Raw genomic sequence first — 21,105 nt, 5'->3', positions numbered from 1 at the left:
CTCCATTATTTCAAGGAATAATGGAGTTTATTAAGGAATAATAAAACACAGGAAGTTCCACCTCAACTAGAGGAAGTATTTCTTTTTTTTGGTGATGGCAGAACACTGGAATCCAGTGCTGCCCAGGGAAGTCATGAAGGCTCCCTCTATGGAGGCATTTCAAACCCCACCTGGACACATTCCTTTGTCACCTGCTCTGGGTTACCCTGCCTTGGCACGGGGATTGGACTGGGTGAACTCCAGAAGTCCCTTCCATCCCTAATGATTCCATAATTCTGTGAAATTCTTGATTTTCCCCAATGGGTCAAACTTGCCCAAATGAACTCAAGTGCAAGTAATAGTCATGTTATTACATCCTAGAAATGACATGCTGGCATCTGATGGACAATTTTGATTTACCTGAATGGACTGAGAAATAAGAGTTTTAAAAACACATGTTATGGAGACTTTATCTTCCTTACAATAGGATATTCTGCCTAATGAAGGTGCATCTCTGCAGTATTTTAGCAAACATGACTCTGCATAAACCAGTTTTGTACTGTGCACTTCAGGAACATGAGCACCAAAAGTATTTCTTTCTCTATGTATTTATGGAATCACATTTAGACTCAAAGGTTAGATGTTAAATAAAAGAATTAATGAAATATTGAATAATAGTGGCTATTTTCACATATTTAAATGTGTCATGTGAAGAGGGACCTATGAGCAAAATGAGAAAAGAAGGATCTAGTGAATCTAGATTTTCATCTGAAATACAGTCCTGTCTGAATCCTAGAAGAAAATATTACCGTGAAAAGTATTATTATATGTGGAGAATCCATGACTGCACTTCTGGTAATCATAATCTCGCCTAATGGTACTTGGGAGACTGTGGCAGCTGAAAAGAAAGGAAAAGTGGAATAAATAAAGTGATCTTTTCATATCTAGTCTGCCAAACTCATAAGCAATGTCTTCCAGGTTCAGAGATAATAATGAACACAATGACAAAGATAATCTGCTCCCTGTTATAAATTTACAGCATTTGTATACCCAACTCACAACAGAAACAATTGTTAAAATACAGCATAGTTGAAGTCTTATTGTCTATACATATGTTTGTTCTTGCTGTTGTTAAGAGTCAGTATCTGTGTGCCTGGTTGTGTGTGATTGCTGTTATTCAGGTGTGCTGTGCCATTCAGAATCATTGTGCCGCTTCACATGCTCATTAGACATTATACTTCTAGAAAATGCAGTTATGCTACCACATCCCCAGATGCACACACACACTCACGGAAGACAAGATCACTTTTGGATTTTATTAAGATGTGTCAAAATCCTTTTTTACCTCTTCATGCTTCAAATTTCATTTTATATCCTTGATCAGTCCTTAAAATGTTCTTTTCAGTTTTTTGAGTATAATGTGGAGCTGCTCCAACCACCACCCATTATCTCCCAGTGATACTGGGCATTCTGCTTTTCCAATAGTTTTTCTTTTTGAAATGCTGTACAATTTTTTTGGCTGGGTCACCATCCTAGAGCTAAGGCATATCCAGAGAATTGCTATCAGGTTACTGCAGTCTGTTTCCAAGTGGGCTGTTTCCAAGCAACTCTGAATGAAATAGCCCTGAGCTGGATCTAGAACAGGATTTGCCAGAGCACTATGATGCTCCACAACAGACATGATCCCCGATTATCATTTAGTGTGGTTTACCATATAGCATGCATTATAGCAATTCCTTAGAATATTTTATTACAAAAAAAAAAAATCTAGTACTTTTTATTACTTTTTACTACAGCATTTAGCTGTAATTAGGACTCTATTTCCTATGTACTACCTTCCAAAATTGCCATGAATTTTACTATTTTTTAATCCTGATAAAGAAATTTTCCTGTAGATTTGGAGTGCAGATTGCAAACCAGAAAACCCATATTCAGTATTGTATCAAAGACTGCAGAAGTGGAGCGTGGAAAGCTTTTGCCTCATTTGCTTGCTTGAAAGAAAAGTACTCTAATTTTTATTATTTGACAAAAACATAGCTTCTGTTTAACTGGTTGGCTATTGTATGACTATGTGAGGATATTATTAAAAGTGTTCTTAAGCATATGGCATTGCTCAGTGATTTGAGAATTTTAGTCATTTTGGAATCAATGTTCGCCCTATTGCCATGTGTAACGTTACATGTCATTACAATTTAAAAAATGTTAGGGATTACATTTAAACTTGCACTAAAATTTAAATGAGATTATTAAGCTAATATTATTTTGAAGTCATCCTGAGTTCAAATTACAGAGTGATTATGAATTATGTTATTATAAGACACATTTTTTTTATCTTTCATATGTATTGCTTTTCTTTCTTCACAGAAAGTGAAGAAAATTCCTTTTACCTTTTAATTATTCTAAATAATTACCTTGCCCACGATAACTAAAGTCAGATTTATTTTATGAACTTATTATAAGCATGATTATTGAACAACAGACAGGAATAGGCAAACTACATCAGAGAAACCAATCACTTTGAAAATAACCATAGAGAAGCATCACCTATGGTTTCTTGGCTCTCTTCTTACTGTCTCCTTATGGTCATTGTTGGACACTCAGGACTGGCCTAGATGGAGGTTTAATCTGGTCCTTTGTTTATTCCTTAGTGTTTATGATATTTCTAAAATAATGTATAATGCAAAATAGATGGGTTGGATTACCAGAAACCTCTAAATAACTGTGGAACATAGTTCCTATTAATTGTAATCAGTCTTTTTATAGAAGAAAAGCCAGCAACGGTCTTGTACGTTAAAATCTAATTTCAGTCCAGGCTGAGTTTTCAAAATCCAGCTGTCAGGCATTTGGTTATTTCTTACAGCAGTTTTAATTAACTTTATGTTTTGTATCTCTACTTTCTGCTTTATTCCCATTCTTGTACTTTAGTGTAGTTTATAATTCATTCCCATAGCAACAAAAGTACCCAAGCAGCAACTTTAAATATTTTTTATATGCTTTCCCCACTAATGTGTAACATCTGTAGATTCAGAACTGTTATTTGGTGATAAATCCTTAACTGGATTTATGAGCCCTCAAATCGAGAAATTGAATTGTTAAACTAACGTACTTTTTTTTTTTTCCTTTTCTTTGTAACTTGTTTATCTTTAAGCATCTTCTCTTGTTTTTCTAGAGGGTCTGAATCCTGACAACATTAGACAAGCCTCAGAGCAACTGAAGAGCCGCTGGATTGAGTTCTGTCAGTTACTGAGTGAAAGACTGGCATGGCTGGAGCACCAAAATAAAATCATTGACTTCTACTCCCAGCTGCAGCAACTGGAGCAGACAGCAATTGCTGCAGAAAACTGGCTGAAAACACAACCCACACCAGCAACAGATCCTGCTACAGTAAAAACTCAGTTAGAAAGATGCAAGGTTAGAGATTGTTCAAGTTTTTTTATGATATTGTGCTTCATAGGTGTTCCAACAGTGGGACAGATTATGACCTACAATATTTCACTATAAAAATGGTAAATGGACTCCTTGGATTTACAAGGTAATTATTGAATATATTTGTTCAAGGAAAGGAAAGACTGGTAAAGAAATAGAGGCAGTAGAACCCAGCATATGGGTCTTTAAAAATCTGCCCCAAATGTTTTGTTATTAGGATACTTAGACACTTAGAGGGAACTGTGGGCTTAAAGTATTTTTCATATTTCTTTTTCATGTAAAAATCTGTGTCTTTGGTTCCTCATTAAGGAAACATTTCTCTTCACCTCTGTTAAGGATCTGTGCCTGAACATTGTCTTCAAGTCCAAAATTCTGCCATTGCAGACCATTTTACTTCTTACATATCCTGTGTTTTGATTCAGTGTGGGTTGTGTAGTCAAATGGAGGAATATTCTTCTGTCACAATATAAGAGAATCACAGGAGTTGTACAAAAAACTGTCACACCAATTCACTTATAATTTTCCGTAATTGTTTTATTTGTGTGCTGTACTACCATAGAAATTTGCTTCTCTCTCTTACTGTGGACAGCTCTGTGGGTGGAGAGCTTACAAGCAAATACTGATTAACAGCTATATATTGAAGTGTAGTATTGCATTATAAATTGCATGATATACTTGTAGAAGTTTGACTTTAGGAAATCTCTGACCAGAAGCTCTCGACAAGACAGTATTGAAACCCAAATTGAGATCTAGGCTATTACTTCAATTTTCAGGTATTTCCAAACTGGCATTGTGCCTACAGAGATCTCTGTTCTTGTGCAGAAAACTTTTCTTTGAATATCTCTGCCGTGAACTGTACACTTGGCTTGCTTTGCTCATTTCTTTTATATTCTGTAGTTGCACATGTCACAGTGTATACAAGGTATAATAGCACAACCCCACTGCTCCCTACAGCTTCCTGAGAAGGGGAGTGAGGAGAGAGGTGCTGATCTCTTCTCCCTGGTATCCAGGCACAGGATGCATGGGAATGGTTCAAATCTGTGCCAGGGAAGGTTTAGACTGGAGTGGGAGGGTGTTTGAAGAGTGTAATAAAAAGGCTTCCTGGAGAGGTGATGGGTGCCCCCAGCCTGTCCATCTGTAGGAGCCATTTGGAAAACATCCTTATCAATGTGCTTTAACTTGTCAGCCCTGAAGTAGTCAGGCCATTGGAACAGATGTTCCCTGAAAGTCCCTTCCAACTGCTCTGTGCTATCCTAATCTTAACCTCAGCCTCTAATGTGTTACTGTGAGGCTGTTAGAAATCACTGGGCATCTTCATCTCTCCTTTTCTACTTCATTTTAGTCTGTACATAATCTAACAGACATGGGTCCAGGATTATGGTACGTGTGGTGTTTTTCTCTTCCCATCTTCACATGAAAAAAATGTTCCTTAGGATTGAAAATTTAATGTACAATCGTTCCTATTTTCTTCGAGCAAAATGTCCTGTGAAAGGGACTGTAAGATGGCTTAAAGCAGTGATTTCAATCAGCAATTTTATTGGGAGTAGAGGTATTGATTTGTGAGGAAAGGTTTAAAATGTTGAATTGATTTTATTGTAACTGATGTATTTGGAAGCAAAAGAGTTGTGTAATGTGCACTGAAACAGTGGTGATTTCATGGCACTAGTGGTTTCACTTCTTGTGTAGCCGTATCTTGATTTTTTTTTTTTTTTTGTTCGAATTTGCAGGATGAAATCATTCGAATGTCAACCCTGCAGCCTCAGATTGAAAGGCTAAAGGCTCAAAGTCAAGGACTCAAAGAGAAAGAACAAGCACCAGTGTTTCTGGATGCTGACCTTGCTGCTTTTACCAGCCATTTCAAACAAATATTTGCTGACATGCATGCCAGAGAAAAGCAGCTACAGACCAGTAAGTGTTCTTGACAAGAAGTCAATTTGCTTGAGTAGCACACATAGTATAGGTGTTTATATTTTACTTTCCCAGTTTTGTATTTGCTTTTGTGATACTAAACCAGTAGTGCAATTCAGGTGCTCTTTTTTGCAATTGAATTAGTCTTTCAAAAAATATCAGTTCATTCTGTATTTTATATTGAGAAATCAAGGGAAGGAAGACTATTCAGAAGCAAAGCTTCCACTCAATATAGTTCTGCCATCAAAATTCCTCTTATTAGTGTGTTTATGGACAGACTCAGTGATATTTTTTGGCACCGTAAAACTGTCTTTGTTTATTTGGATTATAAGACAAGGCAGTCCATCTCTGTCAGTCAGTAGAGAGGAAAGACAGCTTAATACAGGAGTGAATCTGCTCTAGATTTTTACAGAATAAAAATTTAACTCCATAAATCTTATCAAAGAGAGTAGCCACCTTAGCATATCTAGTTTTTCATCATGTGGCCAACTCTTTCTTATTTGCAAGACAGAACACATGACTGCCAGTTATGACATTATGTGTGATATTTTCAGTAAAATGAATTTTTCAAAAGGGACAAACTGCTATACCAAAAAAGAAAGTTAACTATTCCTAATTAATGATGTGTAGCATATCAGTAATTACTGTATACTTTCTGTATTAGCTTATAAAATTAATAAAGTATCAGACAAAAAAGAATGTGAATTTAACTTTTCCCAACAACAAAGATATTACTTGCCCCTTAAACCATTGATATCTCTAAATTATTGTACTGATTTGAAATTTGACATAGTGCTAGCTCCTTCTAGTGGATTTTTCTAATATTCCTTCTAAATTCTTTCACAGAGAGTCTTGGATATTGTTTTTTTCAATATTACATTACTGCACTGCTGTAGTTATTTTACACGTGTTATCCACATATGCAAACTGAAGAGGTGATGATGCATGGGAGAACAGAAGACATAAAATGCAAGTGTCCCATAGCAAGTGGTGAAAGAATGAATTGTAGAAATTTAACATTAAGGAGTGTAAAGTTTTTTCATTACTCTAAATTCAAGATGAACAATCAGCAAGATGTAAAAACCGTTAATGTGACTATGTTTTATATGCTGAAATCACTTGCCATTCTTCCAACAGAAACAGCATGAATGCTGGCTTCTTTATGATTTCTTCTCTGTTTAAACTTCCACAGTTGTTTGGTTTGCCATGCCAAATTTTACTATGGTGAGAGGCCATGAAATAACCAGTTGATTGGTCCAGTAAGGTAAATACTGTTCAGTGCCTGACCTGCAATGCCATGGGCTTTAGTACACTTCTTCCTGGGTATTCCTTCCCCAGCCTGGGCTGGAATCAGCTCCTCCAGCTGCAGGAACAGCTGTCCTGAGGTGGAAGCATTGACCAGGCTGGGGAGAGTCTCCTGTAGTGCAGGAGAACAGAAGTCTCTTAATCAATATTGCATGGAGCCCTGGACAGTTACTGCTTTTCTTGTGCTGTACAGATGGGCCATATCCTGTGTCTTTATTCTGGCCTTACTTTAATAACAAGCATTGAAAATTAGAGTATTTTAGATCTTTTCAGCTTTTATTTACATATATTATTTGTAATTAATTATTTCCTACAGTTGGAAAAGTCTCCTGAGGACTAAATGATGTGTTGCAGATCAGTTATAATATTTGATCCTTTTTTTTCTTTCCTATACATAAAATCTACATGTGTTTAAAATATTTTTCTTTTTTGATTCATTATTGAGGTTTATTTTTATGTTAAAAAGATATTTATTTTTGACCATCATAAAAAGTTTGCTTATTTTTTGAGCTTTTTTTTTTTTTGTTAATCTTTCATTGCTTCATTATCTTTTCTGATGGATAAGGGTATTTAGCTTTTCTGTTTTTCAAGGGAATTTTCCTCTCATAAGTAGTTTTCTTTAATTTTGGGGATTGTCTCCCTCAAATATTTTTTGTTTGGTTAGGTTTTGATTGTGGTTTTTGGAAGCAATGGCGGCTTAATTTTGGGGTTTTTTTTTAAACATTCAGGAGTGCTTAGTAGTTTCTCTCTGCTGCAGATTTGTCAACCAAATAATACTAAAGACTAACTCAGATTTTCTTACATGTTTTTCTCCATTATTTGATTGCCATTTCCAGTTATAAAACCTAATTTAAATTCTGAAACTTATTTGATTGGGTTTTTTCATTATTTTGTAGTGCTGGTTAGGAAAGAGATACAGTCTCATAAAATAATAAGAAATATACCCCATTTTTTGCACTTTACAGAATGTCTGTATATCCATATGTCATTTTGAATATGATGTATCCAGCAATCTAGCTCCCTCTTCTCCCCAAACACATTTAGAGTAATATCTAGAATATTGCTATATAGAAAAAATAAAGGTCAGACTGAGCTTAAAACTATTCAGTAATCTACACAAGGGAGTGAAACAGACAACGCTGGCAATGATTTGGGTATGAACCTGATTTCCCAAGGAGGTTCTTACATTTTTTAATGCCCTGGTGAAAAAGGAGGTTTTGTACTTTACATTTACTTGTCTTGAAATTAACTGCTGCTACATCAGAGAGATTTTTAGGGAGCAGCATGGTCAGCCTCCCATTCCCCCTGAGCCCAGGGAGAGCTGACGGTCAGTGTCAGGTAAGTGAATACTCCCTGGTTCAAACTTCCTCCTGGGTGGCAGCTGATTCATTCCAGCACTCCCCTAGTTCTGTGGCTTAACTGAATTCCATTAAGGTGCTATTGCTTTTCAGTCTCACTGCATTGAGCTGCTATCCAGTCGTGGCCTTGATGGAGATACATGTTCTCACTGAGATACATGTTCTTCTGAGGGAAATTGGAAAATCGTTGGATTTTTAGCAAGTAACTAAAATAAAAGGCTTTTGCCACAGGTAAAAGTAAAAGTATCAAGGTGGAGGTGGCAAAGAAAAAGTCGTATTTATTTCCATTTTTGTCTGCTTCATAAATTTATGCACTGTGCTTTTCTTTCAAGTTCTTATTCTACCTTTGCAGAATCAGTAATTCCCAAAGGTGAAGTCATCATTGTCATCATTACTGTTGTTATTATTAATGATAAATTATTCATCTGCATTCAAATGATGTTTCTCCTGTTTATTTCAGGAAGTACTTTTGCTTTCTGCATCATGTCAAGATTCTTTAGAATTTTTATTTACCCATGCCATGCTTAAAATTTTTTTTCATGCACATCATTATGCTCTCTAACTCATAAGGACAGTATCTTGGGGTGTTGGATTGCTTAGAGCTCATGAAATTCAAACTTGGCATAATTTTATAAGATAATAAACTACAGTGATGACCATTTAGAGTTTTAGTCTGTAATTATTCTGCCTTGGTCAAAACGTTGAAGTGCTAACTTGTTTTGATGCTTTAAATGCATTGGAAATGGATTATAAGTGGCAGAGAAATTGTAATGATACATAACATAATCTTTCACAAATCGCTGTATACTTGAGGAAGGAAAAATTTAAGCAAATATCTTGAAAACTTCATAACTAAAAGTTTTCTTTAAGACCTGAACTATGATTGAGTAGTAAAAATATTCATTGTTGTTTGATTTTGGGGGATAAAGTTTGCTTAACCTTCTTTAAATGTGTCTTTCAAGCTGAAGATACAGCTCAGATGTGTGTGAGAATTTATTGTTTTAATAAGTAGGATGCAAGCAATTTCTTTTCCTTTTTTCACCCCATCCATTTCCTCTGGTAATTATATTTTATTTAAATCAAGATCAAAAGGACAAAGCAGCCTGTGAAATGAATGTGTATGAGATAATGTCCTCTATTCCGTAGGTGATTTTGTCCTTTTCCTCAGTGGTAAAAATGAATATTTTTATGGATGGAAAACAAACCCACCTGAAAAATAATTGTGTCTTAAAAATATATTTACTGTTATAAAAGATCCTGTAGAGCTGGAGAAGGGCTTCCCTGGAAGTGCTCAAAGCCAGGTTGGATGGGGCTTGAGCAGCCTGATCTAGTGGAAGTTGTCCCTGCCCATGATGGGGGTTGGAACTGGATGATCTTCAAGGTTCCTTCCAACCCAAAGCACGCTGTGATTCTATTATTCCCTTCTGTTTCTTTCAAGAGCTTTATAACTATGAGAATTGGAAGACTTAAATCATTGCATAACCTTCATCAAGTATTACACAAGATTCCTTATGAGACTTTCTGGTTAAAAATGTAGGAGAAGGAAATCACAGCTTTTATTAGTAAAGACCTATAGATGAATTGGTTCAAGTATTTGTATTACAAAATAAATAAAACAAAGTTGTGAAAACATCAGTCTGGTTTTACTACTGGAGATTTTTATTGGAAATACGTGAAGTTTAATCATGTTAATTTATTTCAGGAAATAAATCTTTACTAAAATGGTCCATAGATTATATTTATTGTCTTTCACAATGGTGTGATGAACAGTGGGATTTGTAATAACTGCAGGATAAACACACTGCAACCTATCCAATGTGATTTGATCGTTGTTGAGATAATTATATTCTCATTTCATTTCTGATTTGGGAAAATATTTTTGAGTGAAAAATCTGGTTGCAAAATCCAAGGAGGCAGTGAGGAAATGCAAACAAAGTATTTTACTAACTTGGAAAACTATTTTCACATATTTAGGTAGTTCTATTTATTAGAAATAAATCCTAACTAACTATTTGAGCATTCTGTTTCCACATGTATGGACTTTCTCTGAAAGAAATATGCAAGTACAAATGTATTTGCCTGTCAGTTCTCAGGGCTTACAATGTCAGTCACACCAAAATGCATTCCCTACAAATGGAATAGGTTAATACAAAAACATTTTTCCCCTCTGGGATGGGAACTGTATTCTGATATTTCACATTAACACATTTGTGATTTCCTTCTGTGATATTTTGTTACAGTTCTGCCATGGACCTAGTTTTGCTCTATCTAAACTGGGCCCGTATTGAGGACATACTAAATCCTTCTCCTTGCCGATTTTTTTTTTTTTTTTTTTTTTTTTTTTTTTTTTTTAGATAATACAGCATAATCCATATTAATGAACTTTGCTTATTGTATGGACTTTAGTCCATAAATATTAATGTCAGAAAGCAAATTTTAAGATAAAAAGAAACAGGTCTTGAATGTGGGTTTATGTTCTTAGCATATTAGCATGGGGAATTTAGACATTCCTATTGCCCACAGAGAGGCCATAAATGAGTTAGATTATTTAGACTGTTGTAACTGGGTAATGTGAATTCCACATGGGAGCTTGCCATCATGTGCTGCTAAATGATAAAGGCTCTTCAGTGCCATGCTAAAAGTTAATCTGCTTCCTTGTGGATGAAAATGCTGACACATTGTCTATCTTAAAGAATCAAAAAGTGTTTCATTACTACTGCTAATCTGTAGTAATCTGAAAGTGAAATGGGAAACCTATGGTTACACCCTACTTAAAGATACTTTCTAAAGTTAATGTTTAATAACAAAATTGTAAAGACACTAGTTTGATTAAATCAGTGTTTATCATCCCATTTGAACTCTTGTTTAGTCCATCCAATAGTAGAACACATAACTCATTACAATTGAATGAAATTTTTTGCAATGTTTGGATGGTTTTACAACTTCATTATTATTGGCAAGTTGCAGGATTAGAGTTTCATGCAATTTGGTGGCATTTGCTATGGCAGTTTTCATCTGTTCTGAGGTAGTCTGCAGCACTACCAAAAATAGCTGTTCTTTTACTTAAATGCTTGAATTTATACATTAGTCATAAGATTTGTTTTTCATTTAAAGGGAAAAACTTAGAGAAGTCAAACATTGCATCACAACACTAAACTGCATTTCATATTTCTAAATAAAACTGCAGTTAAGAGTTGTATAATTCTTTAACATATCTGAGGTGCTCAAATTATATGTCCATTTGTATGGAGTGAAGAGTTTAAATGTATGTTGTATTGTAAAGTAAAAATTGTTTGGATAAAATGAGTCAAAGACAATATAAATTTCACTAAGGAAAGAAAATATTTAAAATATTACTGGATGAGATGGAAAATGTTTGGATTTGTATTTCCAATAATATATTACTATTGATTTCTGTGAACAAAAATGCCTCACAAGGGAAGAAATTCTTGACTTTCCTGGTACCAAGTTCTGTCTCTTGTAAATCTCCAGATATTGGTGATGAATCACATCAGGCAAGTCTTTTATGAGGAAAGTTTGCCATACAATGTGCATTCTTCACAAGAGAGGTTGTCCTGATTTTGGGAAGTTGTTATGATATCTGAGTAAATATACATTTTTTCACATAGCATTCTGTTGATCAACTAAAAAATTAGATTAAAATCTGAAGTACTTTCTGCCAAGCACTACTGTATGGTGTAAGCAAGATTGCACTTAAAAATTTTAACTGTGTTGTTTGTCAAAACTACTTTTTGGCAGCTTTATTATTTTTCTGTATATTTCTTTGTGAAACACCAGAGACTATTGACTAGTATACAGGAGATACAAATGGTGTAACTTTTTTTAGCTTTTATATTCTTCATTATTATGAACAAGTTGGAAATGTTGCAGTTCCAACCAGCCATGCTATTTGTCTACACATTTTGTAGTGAGAATAGAGGCAACTGTTGTTGATGGCAGAGGGAATGTATCTGCTAATGAGTTGCTTATGTGTGTGCCAGATGTTGTCTATTTGCAGTAGCTGTAATATTGACACAATAACCACAGTTCAATAAAATTCAACTTTATTGTAGAAGGAAGATTAATTTTCTAAGATTTAACAGATGTCTTAAATGGAACATTTTGCTTGAACAGAAACATTGAACACATAAACATAGTTCTTAAGACATTTCTGAAATTAGATTGTAGGTTAAGTACAATGGTTTGTCTGTTGATCTCCGAACACACAAATTTAAAATAGTTTTCTTGGCCATATAAGTTGTCTTCTGACCTATCATAACAGGGTCAAATGGCACATAACTCATAACATGGTAGAGATATCTCAAACATTAGAAGGAATGTGTTCATTTTTCAAAATATTTTTGCTTCCAAAATTATTTTTTGTAGTTCTGATACTCACTGGGCCTGTTTTGATCTCTTGCAAAACAGCTGTAGGCTTCAATAAGGCTTGGTCTTTTATCAAGTGTCTTCTGTCAGCAAACTGAATAGTGAAGCGAAAAAATGTTTTATTTCCTTCCTTCCTTCTTTTATTTCCTTCCCTTTTTTTTTTCCCCATTGAATGTAGTTTTTGACAGTTTGCCTCCTGCACACTACAAGGAAACAATGAACACTATACTTGTGTGGATGCAGCAGTCAGAAACTAAACTCTCCGTGCCTCAGGTTGCAATAGCTGAATATGAAATAATGGAGCAGAGACTCAGGGAGTTAAAGGTGAGTGATCAAGCTGTGAGTACAGATGTCTCAAACGAGAAGTTTAGAAGAACAGCACTCTAGTTTGGTACATGAATCTGCTGAAGCCTGTAGATCTTGAGTAAATAAGTCAGGGCTTCATTAGATGGTCGTTGCTTGCTTATATTGATTCCTGAAGTTAAGGAATTTAAAATGGTGTTCACCAGTGAAAGCAATTTTATAAGATATTGAAAATGTTCAGGGCTTTTCCTTATCATTTTCAATATCTTATATTGAAAATGTTAAGGAAAAGCCCTTGTTTGTCTCCATAGTATATAAAATACTCCTTTGATGATAGTTCTGGTAGTAAAATATAGATTTAGGTAATTTCATTTTCCAGTGCTGACAGGAAAACAATTCTGATTTGCAAAATGCTGCACAGTCTTTTAACAGGTTTTCCTGTCAAATTTACAAGTAGACAAATGTGGAACAAATTTTGCCAGTGGCTACAAACCTTCCCTGTATCTCTTATGTCTGACAGAGTTTCTACTCTCAGATGGCTAATGAACATGTTGTTTGATGCATATTCAGAAGTAAAATGTAGAATATAGAAAAAAACCCTTAGATTACATAAATTTTGGCTGAGAATTACAAAAGTTTTGCAAAGTTATAAAAAATATTGTATCACAGATTCAGTTCTCTAAGTTTATTCTTTTTCTACATGTTCTGGTTCTTTTCTCTACCTCTTTTGAGTGTCATTATTCAGGGCCATAGCAAATTCCGATCTCAAAGTAATGAAATGTATGTAGATCACATCCGTTAATAAGTATAAATACCTCTGGTTATATTCTCAGTTCAACTAGAAAAACCTTGTACGTTGTATGAGAAAAACAATTCCAAATTGCTCAGAAAGTTATGCCATTGTGTGTTTTAGCAAAGGTGACCTCTGTGTGTCCCGTGTTTGTGAAACGAAGAGAATTGCCTAGCACATGAATTCCACTTGCTCCTTATCCACAGGCTCTACAAAGTTCTCTGCAAGAGCAGCAGAAGGGCCTGACCTATCTCAGCTCGACTGTGGAAGACCTGTCCAGGAAAGCCCCTGCAGAGGTCAGCCAGAGTTACCGGTCCGAGGTTGAGGTGGTCCTTGGCCGCTGGAAGAAGCTCTCGGCACAGCTGGCAGAGCAGTGCCAGAAGCTGGAGGAGCGCATGACCAAACTCCAGCGATTCCAGGTTAATCGCACTTTTTCAGCCTCTGCTAACGCCTGGTGGCTTGTTGCTGTGGGACTAAGGCAGAAGACATTTAGGTGCTTACAGGAATTAACACCAAAGTGAGATATCAAAACATGACAAAAAATGTATTTAAATGTCTGCTTGATTTTGATGAGTATAAGATTTTACTTTGAATTCTGATTTTTGGCTGTTTCTGACTATGTTGTTTCATTAGCAAAAAGCGCTAATTTCATTAAAAATTGCAAATAATGTTCTTCTACTTCTTTTTCAATGTAGCTGAAGCACTTATTCATGCACCTGAGGTAGCTGTACCATATTGACTTTAATGAATTCACTTACATAATTAAAGTCACCTGTAATATAGTAGTATCTTGTCAGCAGTTTCCAGAAAGCAGAAGTGTATTTCAGGTATTTAGAATGGCAGCACTGGAACTCACCTGGGTGTCTGTAGGGCTGATTCTAGATTTTTACAGGGCTGTTTCTCACTTTTTTCCTCTCATCCTCTGTCTGTCTGACATTTTTGCCCTTTCTTAACTACATTGCCACTGAACACCACTAGCTCACCACAGCATTAGCTGTGTCCTGTGGTGATTCCACCGGGGAAAGCTGGAATGGTCTGTGTCCAGCACAGGACAACACCTATCCTCTCCTCACAGATGCTACCCTGTTCTCAAAACAGTGCCACATAAAAAAAAGCAGGGCACTTTGCTTAAGAAATTCAAACTTTTGTGTTTTCCTGCCCCTCTGCCTCCCTTCTTCACTCCCACCCCATCACCAAATTTAGATCTTTTCCCACTGGTCTTAAAAAGGTCATGAGCATCATGACCATGCTCATGTGAAACATTCAAAGCAGCATGAGCTGTTGATGCGGACAAATTTTACCCCTTATATTTGTTGCTGAAAGCCCTCTGGTACACATCTAATATAAAAGTTATTGTCTTTTGAGCTTGTTGAATGACTTCTCATCCAGATTATTATTTTAGCTACTGTAATTTATGGAATGCGTCAGTATGGGATATGATGAAATCAGCGTTCATAAACAAAATGTATTTACAATCTGATTAAAGATGTGAGTCATACATTTGATCTTCATTGGTAGCAGGAGACTAATCTCATTTTAAGAAAATCCCACCAGATAAATATTTTACCACATTAATGAGCTAAAAGTATTCTTGTAAAGGTGTTAAAGTTTCATCATGAAATATGATTTTGAACTATTTTTACTGTTGGATAATGGAATGCACAGTAGATATTTCAAAAGTGTTTTGGTAATTGCCATTCTGGAGTATACTGATAAACTTTGTTATGATTAATTTCATTAATTCAGTTCATTTTCCAGGCTGGACTGGGCTTTTTTTGAGTATCTCAGTCACATGAGGGAAATGTTCCCTTTGGTTACTTGTCTCGTAATAGTTACTAAGGCATATTTGTATACATTTTAGGACAGAGACTCTATTCTAGCATCCTTTTTTGTGCTTTAAATCAGCTTTGCATTCAGCATGTAATGTCGATATGTATTTCATTGGTGATGAAAGTAGTTTGGTGAAAAAATGCTTTATAATTTACTTCTAAAAATTTTGCCATACATGTGTTTTATTTTAATATGTTAATCTGATTATCAAAGATGTCATTTTAAGGCACATTTAAGTGGTATTTTCTAAATCTTATTTTACTTTTCAAGTTATTATATTACCTGTGTAATGTTGCCTGGACTGGCAGCATTCCCTCTTTTCAAGTATTTGATTGTCTTTTTTTTTTTTTTTTTTTTTTTTTTTTTTTTTTTTTTTTTTTTTTTTTTTGTTAACTGCAAGAGTTAAATAAAGGCAGTGGAAATAATATTCCTATTCCTATTCTAGTGCTAGAAACAGTAACTGAGAGACTCTGAAAGGACTCATTGAGTCATTTTATGACTTTAGTTTCTGAAGTGAATTTCTTTCAGTTATATTGGCTTTTTTCATTCTGAATAGTAAGGGTGTTTTTCTGTGTTGTGTTCTGGTAGAAAAATAGGCACTAGAGCATATAACTTCCAAAAGGAGTCTCAAGTTTAAATGAAAGCACAGGACATTTGATGGGTGAGCCTGAATTAAATGCCAAGTATGAGTAATCTGAAGCCATAAAAGGAACCAATGAACAAGCCTGCAGTATCTAAACACAAATGATATCTAGAAGGCATAAATTTGAGAGCCATAAGGCTGTCTGCTCATAGACACATTAAACTTGGTCAGAAATGGTCAAAGTGCAGGTTAAATTGTTGATGACAGACCCAGGTAAAATTGACTTTACTTGTTTGCTGTGTTTGTATTTTCAGACAGTTCAATAATGCTGAAATTACATTGTAATGAGTTTTAGTTGTAGCGTCAGGATGAATTACACTTTTGCCAGTCAGGATTTGTGTGATGCAATGAAATGTCTTTTTAATACACAGAATGATACTAGAACACTGAAGAAGTGGATGGCTGAAGTGGATGTTTTTCTGAAGGAAGAGTGGCCTGCCCTTGGAGACTCAGAAGCACTGGAAAAGCAACTTGAGCAATGTACAGTGAGTATTACCTGCCTGCTTGGCAGTTATTCAATTCTTCTCTATGAGCTGAGTTTATACAGAAGTTACACAAATTATTACTGTTCCTAAAAATAAATTCATGTAGAAAGGGGATTGCCTTTTGCAGTGTGTTTGAACTTTTTGCATGTCCTGGGTTTGAAGGAAAATTCAGTTAGAGCAAGGAAACTTTAATACCAGAAGGAGGCACACAGTGACTTTTTTTTTTTTTTTTTTTAGTCTGTATACTCTGTGCCAAAATATCTTTTTTCTGTATCTGTTATTCATGTAATTTACAAACTTGTCTAATTGTGCAAAAAGAGCTTGCAGGTATTGTGAGTTGTATCCATTCTTTTTTTCAATAAACTTACAAGTTCCAGGATGTTATCCCAGCAGAGTTTTAAAGCATCATGAAATATTGGTACTTCCATCACAGGGTTTACAAATTCTTCTTCCTATCCCAACAGAATGTGTAAGTGCAGTGAATCTTGTAATCCATGATGGCCCCTGTCTATATGCTCAGTGGAATTTACAAGTTATGTAAATGTTCTGGCAGGATGTGTAAATACTATGAAATACTAAATACACAGTGATCTTACAGAACTGCAAGTTCTCTCATACTTTCTCGTAGCCATTATTTAAATAAGAATTATTGTTATTTTTCACCATTTTAATGGAATGTTCTTTCAGAAATGTCAATAAAAGATCTAGGTATTTCCCATGTTTTCAACCAACAGCAGGGAAGCATTTTAAGAGACATATGTACACATCATATATGTGTATATTTATAGTGCATACATAACATCTAAAAATTAAATAATTTTATTTGGTACACAAGAGCTTGTCACATTACAGCTGCTCGTTCCTTTTTAATTTCTTTTCATAGATAAATCTGTTGATTGTGCTCATTTGGCTGGAGATCTGGACCCCAGACAAGTCAGAATCTCACATTTTCACAGGGATACCATATCTGAAACTTCATGTGAATTCTGCTTGCCTAAACTTCTGCTCTTCCTTTAGGCTTTAGTAAATGATATCCAGACAATCCAGCCCAGTTTGAACAGTGTTAATGAGACTGGGAAGAAAATGAAGAGTGAAGCAGAGCCAGAATTTGCTTCCAGAATAGAGTCAGAGCTAAAGGATCTCAACGCTCAGTGGGACCACATTTGCCAACAGGTATCAAGTCTCCTGCTGTGATTGGTTCTTTTTAAATTAATCATCAGGGTTTTCATTGGCAGAATTTGTCCTTCTATACTTATGCACTAGTTATGAAACCGAATTTAGACATATTCATAATTCAATATTAGTCAACTAATATTTTACAGAGTGTAATTTAGCCTGTAGCAGTATATGTAAAGTATATTTATTTGTAACACAATATCTGACTCTTTTTATAACAAAGATATATACCAATATATTAGGTCTAACGGCAGAATGATTTACGGCTTCTGCAAAACTAGATTTCTGAAGGTGCTGTTTAGGCATTTGCCAAAACAATCAGGTTTTGTACTTAGTTTCATGTTTTCTTGTAGACTGTTCAAATTCCATGTCATTACTCTGGGTGAAAAAAAGGCATTAAAGCAGTGAAGGATTCATAATTGAATAACTCAGAATTAAGAGTATGTGCAGATCAGCATGTGTATAAATTAGTCTCCAGTAGTCACACACATCTGGGAGAATGGGACATAACAGGAAAGGACAGTTCTTTTATTTTAGTTAAAGGCATTATTGATAAATAATTTTACCGAATAATGAATCTAAAAATTATTCTTATTTCACTGATGGCATTTGGGTTCTTATTCTTTATGACTGTTCAAATAATTTTTTTTCATGTTGTATTACCTCCAAATTTTTCCTACTAGCTCTCTCTTGTCTACCTTTTCAATGTATATTTTCGTAAAATTAAAAGTGTTACATTTTAATGAAGTATAATATTTTCTGAAATTTTTATTCTTCACTTTACATGTGAAAAATAGTCTCTATTTTTTGATAAACATAAAAGTTGATCTTTGAAATCTGTAAGACATTTTATTGGTCAGTTTTGTAGTCTTTCTCCTTTCACTACCATGAAGTATTTAATTTGTTTTTTTGTGTGATATTAATAAGCTGGATACCTTTGCAATTCTCTCACAGAAATTTCAAGGATTACCTTACAGGTATAGAAGTCTGTCACAGTTCGCTTTTCTGACTTCCCTGAAAATCTGTCTGTAATAATTTCATTCAATACAAGGCACAAATTATTCTGTCTCAGTGGGCATTTCTAACACAACTTCTTCAGTAGCAGCTATTAAAATACATGAATAGTAAATACAAAAATCAGTTTGGTTTGTGATATACGTGCACTTAATGTGACTGTGAGAGCTGACAGTTGGCAGTTGTCATTGGCAATTCAGATACTCTTTTCAGGTGATAGGAGGTTACCTTCTCTTCTGGTGCTGGGACTGAGGAAGAGATAATTTTGCAGAGCCACATATAATTCTGCTTTTATACTCACTGATTGTTGCTCTATTTTGTTCTAGAAATTAAAAACAACATCTATGTAGAACAGCATTTATGTTTAACAGCCAGTCCTCAAGGATGAGTAACAAGCCAATAAATGTCAGAAATTAAGACCAAATACTAAGAAAATTTCTCCTGATATTACTGAAAATAATGTTTACTGAAGCAGCACCACAGAGCAGAATATTGGAGCAATAAGCTCTGCAAGCCCAATTCTGAAAAATGGCACCAGTACAACTTACTATTTTTGATGCAAACTTCTTAATACTATTGAAAGATGGTAAATACACAATCAGGGACAATTTTGATAGGTTAATGCACAATGAATAGAATCAGAGAATGGTTTGGGATGGAGGTGATCTAAATTATTGTCTAGTTCTAGTTCTATACATGAGCTGGATAATGCAATTATATCACCCCCACTTAGTGATTGGCAGATGATTTAACAGCAGTATTTTTCCCTTTAAGGTAAATAGTTTCTTCCACTAGGAGGTTGGGCTTTTTTTCTTGTCTATTTTTAGGGTCTTCACCTTTCTGAAACATTCTTAAATGACTTAGTCAACAGAAGAAAGATATGCACATTGCTTTATTCTCTAGTGAGTTGCATTTGAACTAGTTAGAAAGTCATCTGACTTTATCGCTCAAGAGCCTTTGGTTTCATGCTTGAATGTGCTTTCAAAATCTCCTATGGTTTTTCTTTCTACATTTCACAGAAGATATTCCCTGGGAGATGTCCTTTTCCACAGTTGTTTTCTGATCTCAGCATATGGTGTAGATTCTCCTTCTAGTATCATTACAAACTCGTTCTGCAGAGCCATAATTTGCTAAAAAAAGATGCGTACAAATGTAGTACTTTTTTGATTGTTTGTTATTAATATCTACTTAATTGCTAGTTAACATCGGCCTAATAACAACAATTTTATTATTATAGGATTTAATTTGATTCTTTTCAGGCTAAAATGTTTCCAAGTTTGTACAGTAGCTTTGCTTCAAGTACCATGTAATCTTTTCTTTCTTAAAGGCCTATGCTAAGAAGGCTGCATTAAAAGGTGGTTTGGATAAGACTGTGAGTCTCAGAAAGGATTTGTCTGAGATGCACGAGTGGATAACACAAGCTGAGGAAGAATATCTGGAAAGAGATTTTGAGTATAAAACACCCGATGAGTTACAGAAAGCTGTTGAGGAACTGAAGGTAAAAGATAAACTAATTCCTTCAGCTGTGTTCCAACTTATTTTTGAAGCTCTCATTGTAAAAAAAGTCTACTCTTTCTTTTATGAAAATAGCTTTTCAGATCTAGGTGGTTTGACGTAATTTCTATTTGGAATGTTCTAGAAGATACTTGATATTCTTCAACACCACATTGGTTTTTTTTTTTCCTATTTGCTTTATTGGATATTGATTTGGATGTAGCTTCAACATTCTTTTAATTAAGGAATAATGGCTAAAATTTGGGTGTTAGCAGCAGTACAGTGAAATCAGTTTTATGTCTTCTCTTTGCATTAGAATGAGCAGAAAAAAAATAGGATGTTAGGATGCGTCTTGGTGTGTGCTATGTATGAATATTATGTCTTTAATATAGGAATATAAAAACAGCATGTTTTGATTTCAATTAATAATGTTTCCTTCAGTGGGATGAACATGGCCTTTGGACAAAATGACTAATTTATGATATGTGCTTAAATACTCTCTTGCTAAGCCACTGGATGTGGGCTTAGTTCTTATTTCAGAGGTGAATTGTTTGGCTTGTGCTATTCAGGAAGCCAGATTATAACCTGATTGTCGTCATATATATAGCTTTGACAATCTGTTGAACACTTTGTTTTCAAACGGTTCATTTTCCATGTTTTTTTCCAGTGTTTGAGGCTATCAGACCATGCAACTGATGATCTCTTTATTTACTGACACAAATAATTTGCTGCCAGTCAGAATACACATAATATAAGGAAATTTATGGAAAAACTCAGTTGTAAATAAGAAAAATATCAAAAGTAAATATCTCTTTTAAAGATACAGTTCTTTTTCTAGTAACTAAATAGCAAAACAATTTTATACATTGGACTTCATATTAAAACAGGTAAAATGTTTTATATACAAGCACCATTATGGATTCCTAGTAGACATTCTGTACCCAGATGAAGTACAGCCATGTTCAGACTGTGGCACCTTGACCTAGGAAATAACCGGATCATTTGTCA

The 21,105-nt window shown here is 34.8% G+C and overlaps 1 protein-coding gene across 7 annotated transcripts in view; it reads left to right on the top strand.

The window, feature by feature from the left end:
• DMD (dystrophin) overlaps positions 1–21,105 on the top strand; it is a 1,147,932-nt gene that overhangs the window by 493,996 nt on the left and 632,831 nt on the right. For all 7 annotated transcript variants that reach the window (XM_041399749.1, XM_041399747.1, XM_041399750.1 and 4 more), the window contains 7 exons: positions 3,149–3,390; positions 5,133–5,313; positions 12,541–12,686; positions 13,662–13,874; positions 16,300–16,413; positions 17,431–17,586; positions 19,931–20,101. In XM_041399749.1, coding sequence (XP_041255683.1) covers positions 3,149–3,390; positions 5,133–5,313; positions 12,541–12,686; positions 13,662–13,874; positions 16,300–16,413; positions 17,431–17,586; positions 19,931–20,101 — 1,223 coding nt within the window. The remainder of the gene's footprint in view (positions 1–3,148; positions 3,391–5,132; positions 5,314–12,540; positions 12,687–13,661; positions 13,875–16,299; positions 16,414–17,430; positions 17,587–19,930; positions 20,102–21,105) is intronic.

This window comes from Onychostruthus taczanowskii, unplaced genomic scaffold (genome assembly GCF_017590055.1).
Source record: "Onychostruthus taczanowskii isolate IOZ18803 unplaced genomic scaffold, ASM1759005v1 scaffold17, whole genome shotgun sequence".
Lineage (NCBI taxonomy): Eukaryota > Metazoa > Chordata > Aves > Passeriformes > Passeridae > Onychostruthus > Onychostruthus taczanowskii.
Note: the sequence above shows the minus strand (reverse complement) of the source record. Positions and strands in the feature narration are given on the sequence as shown.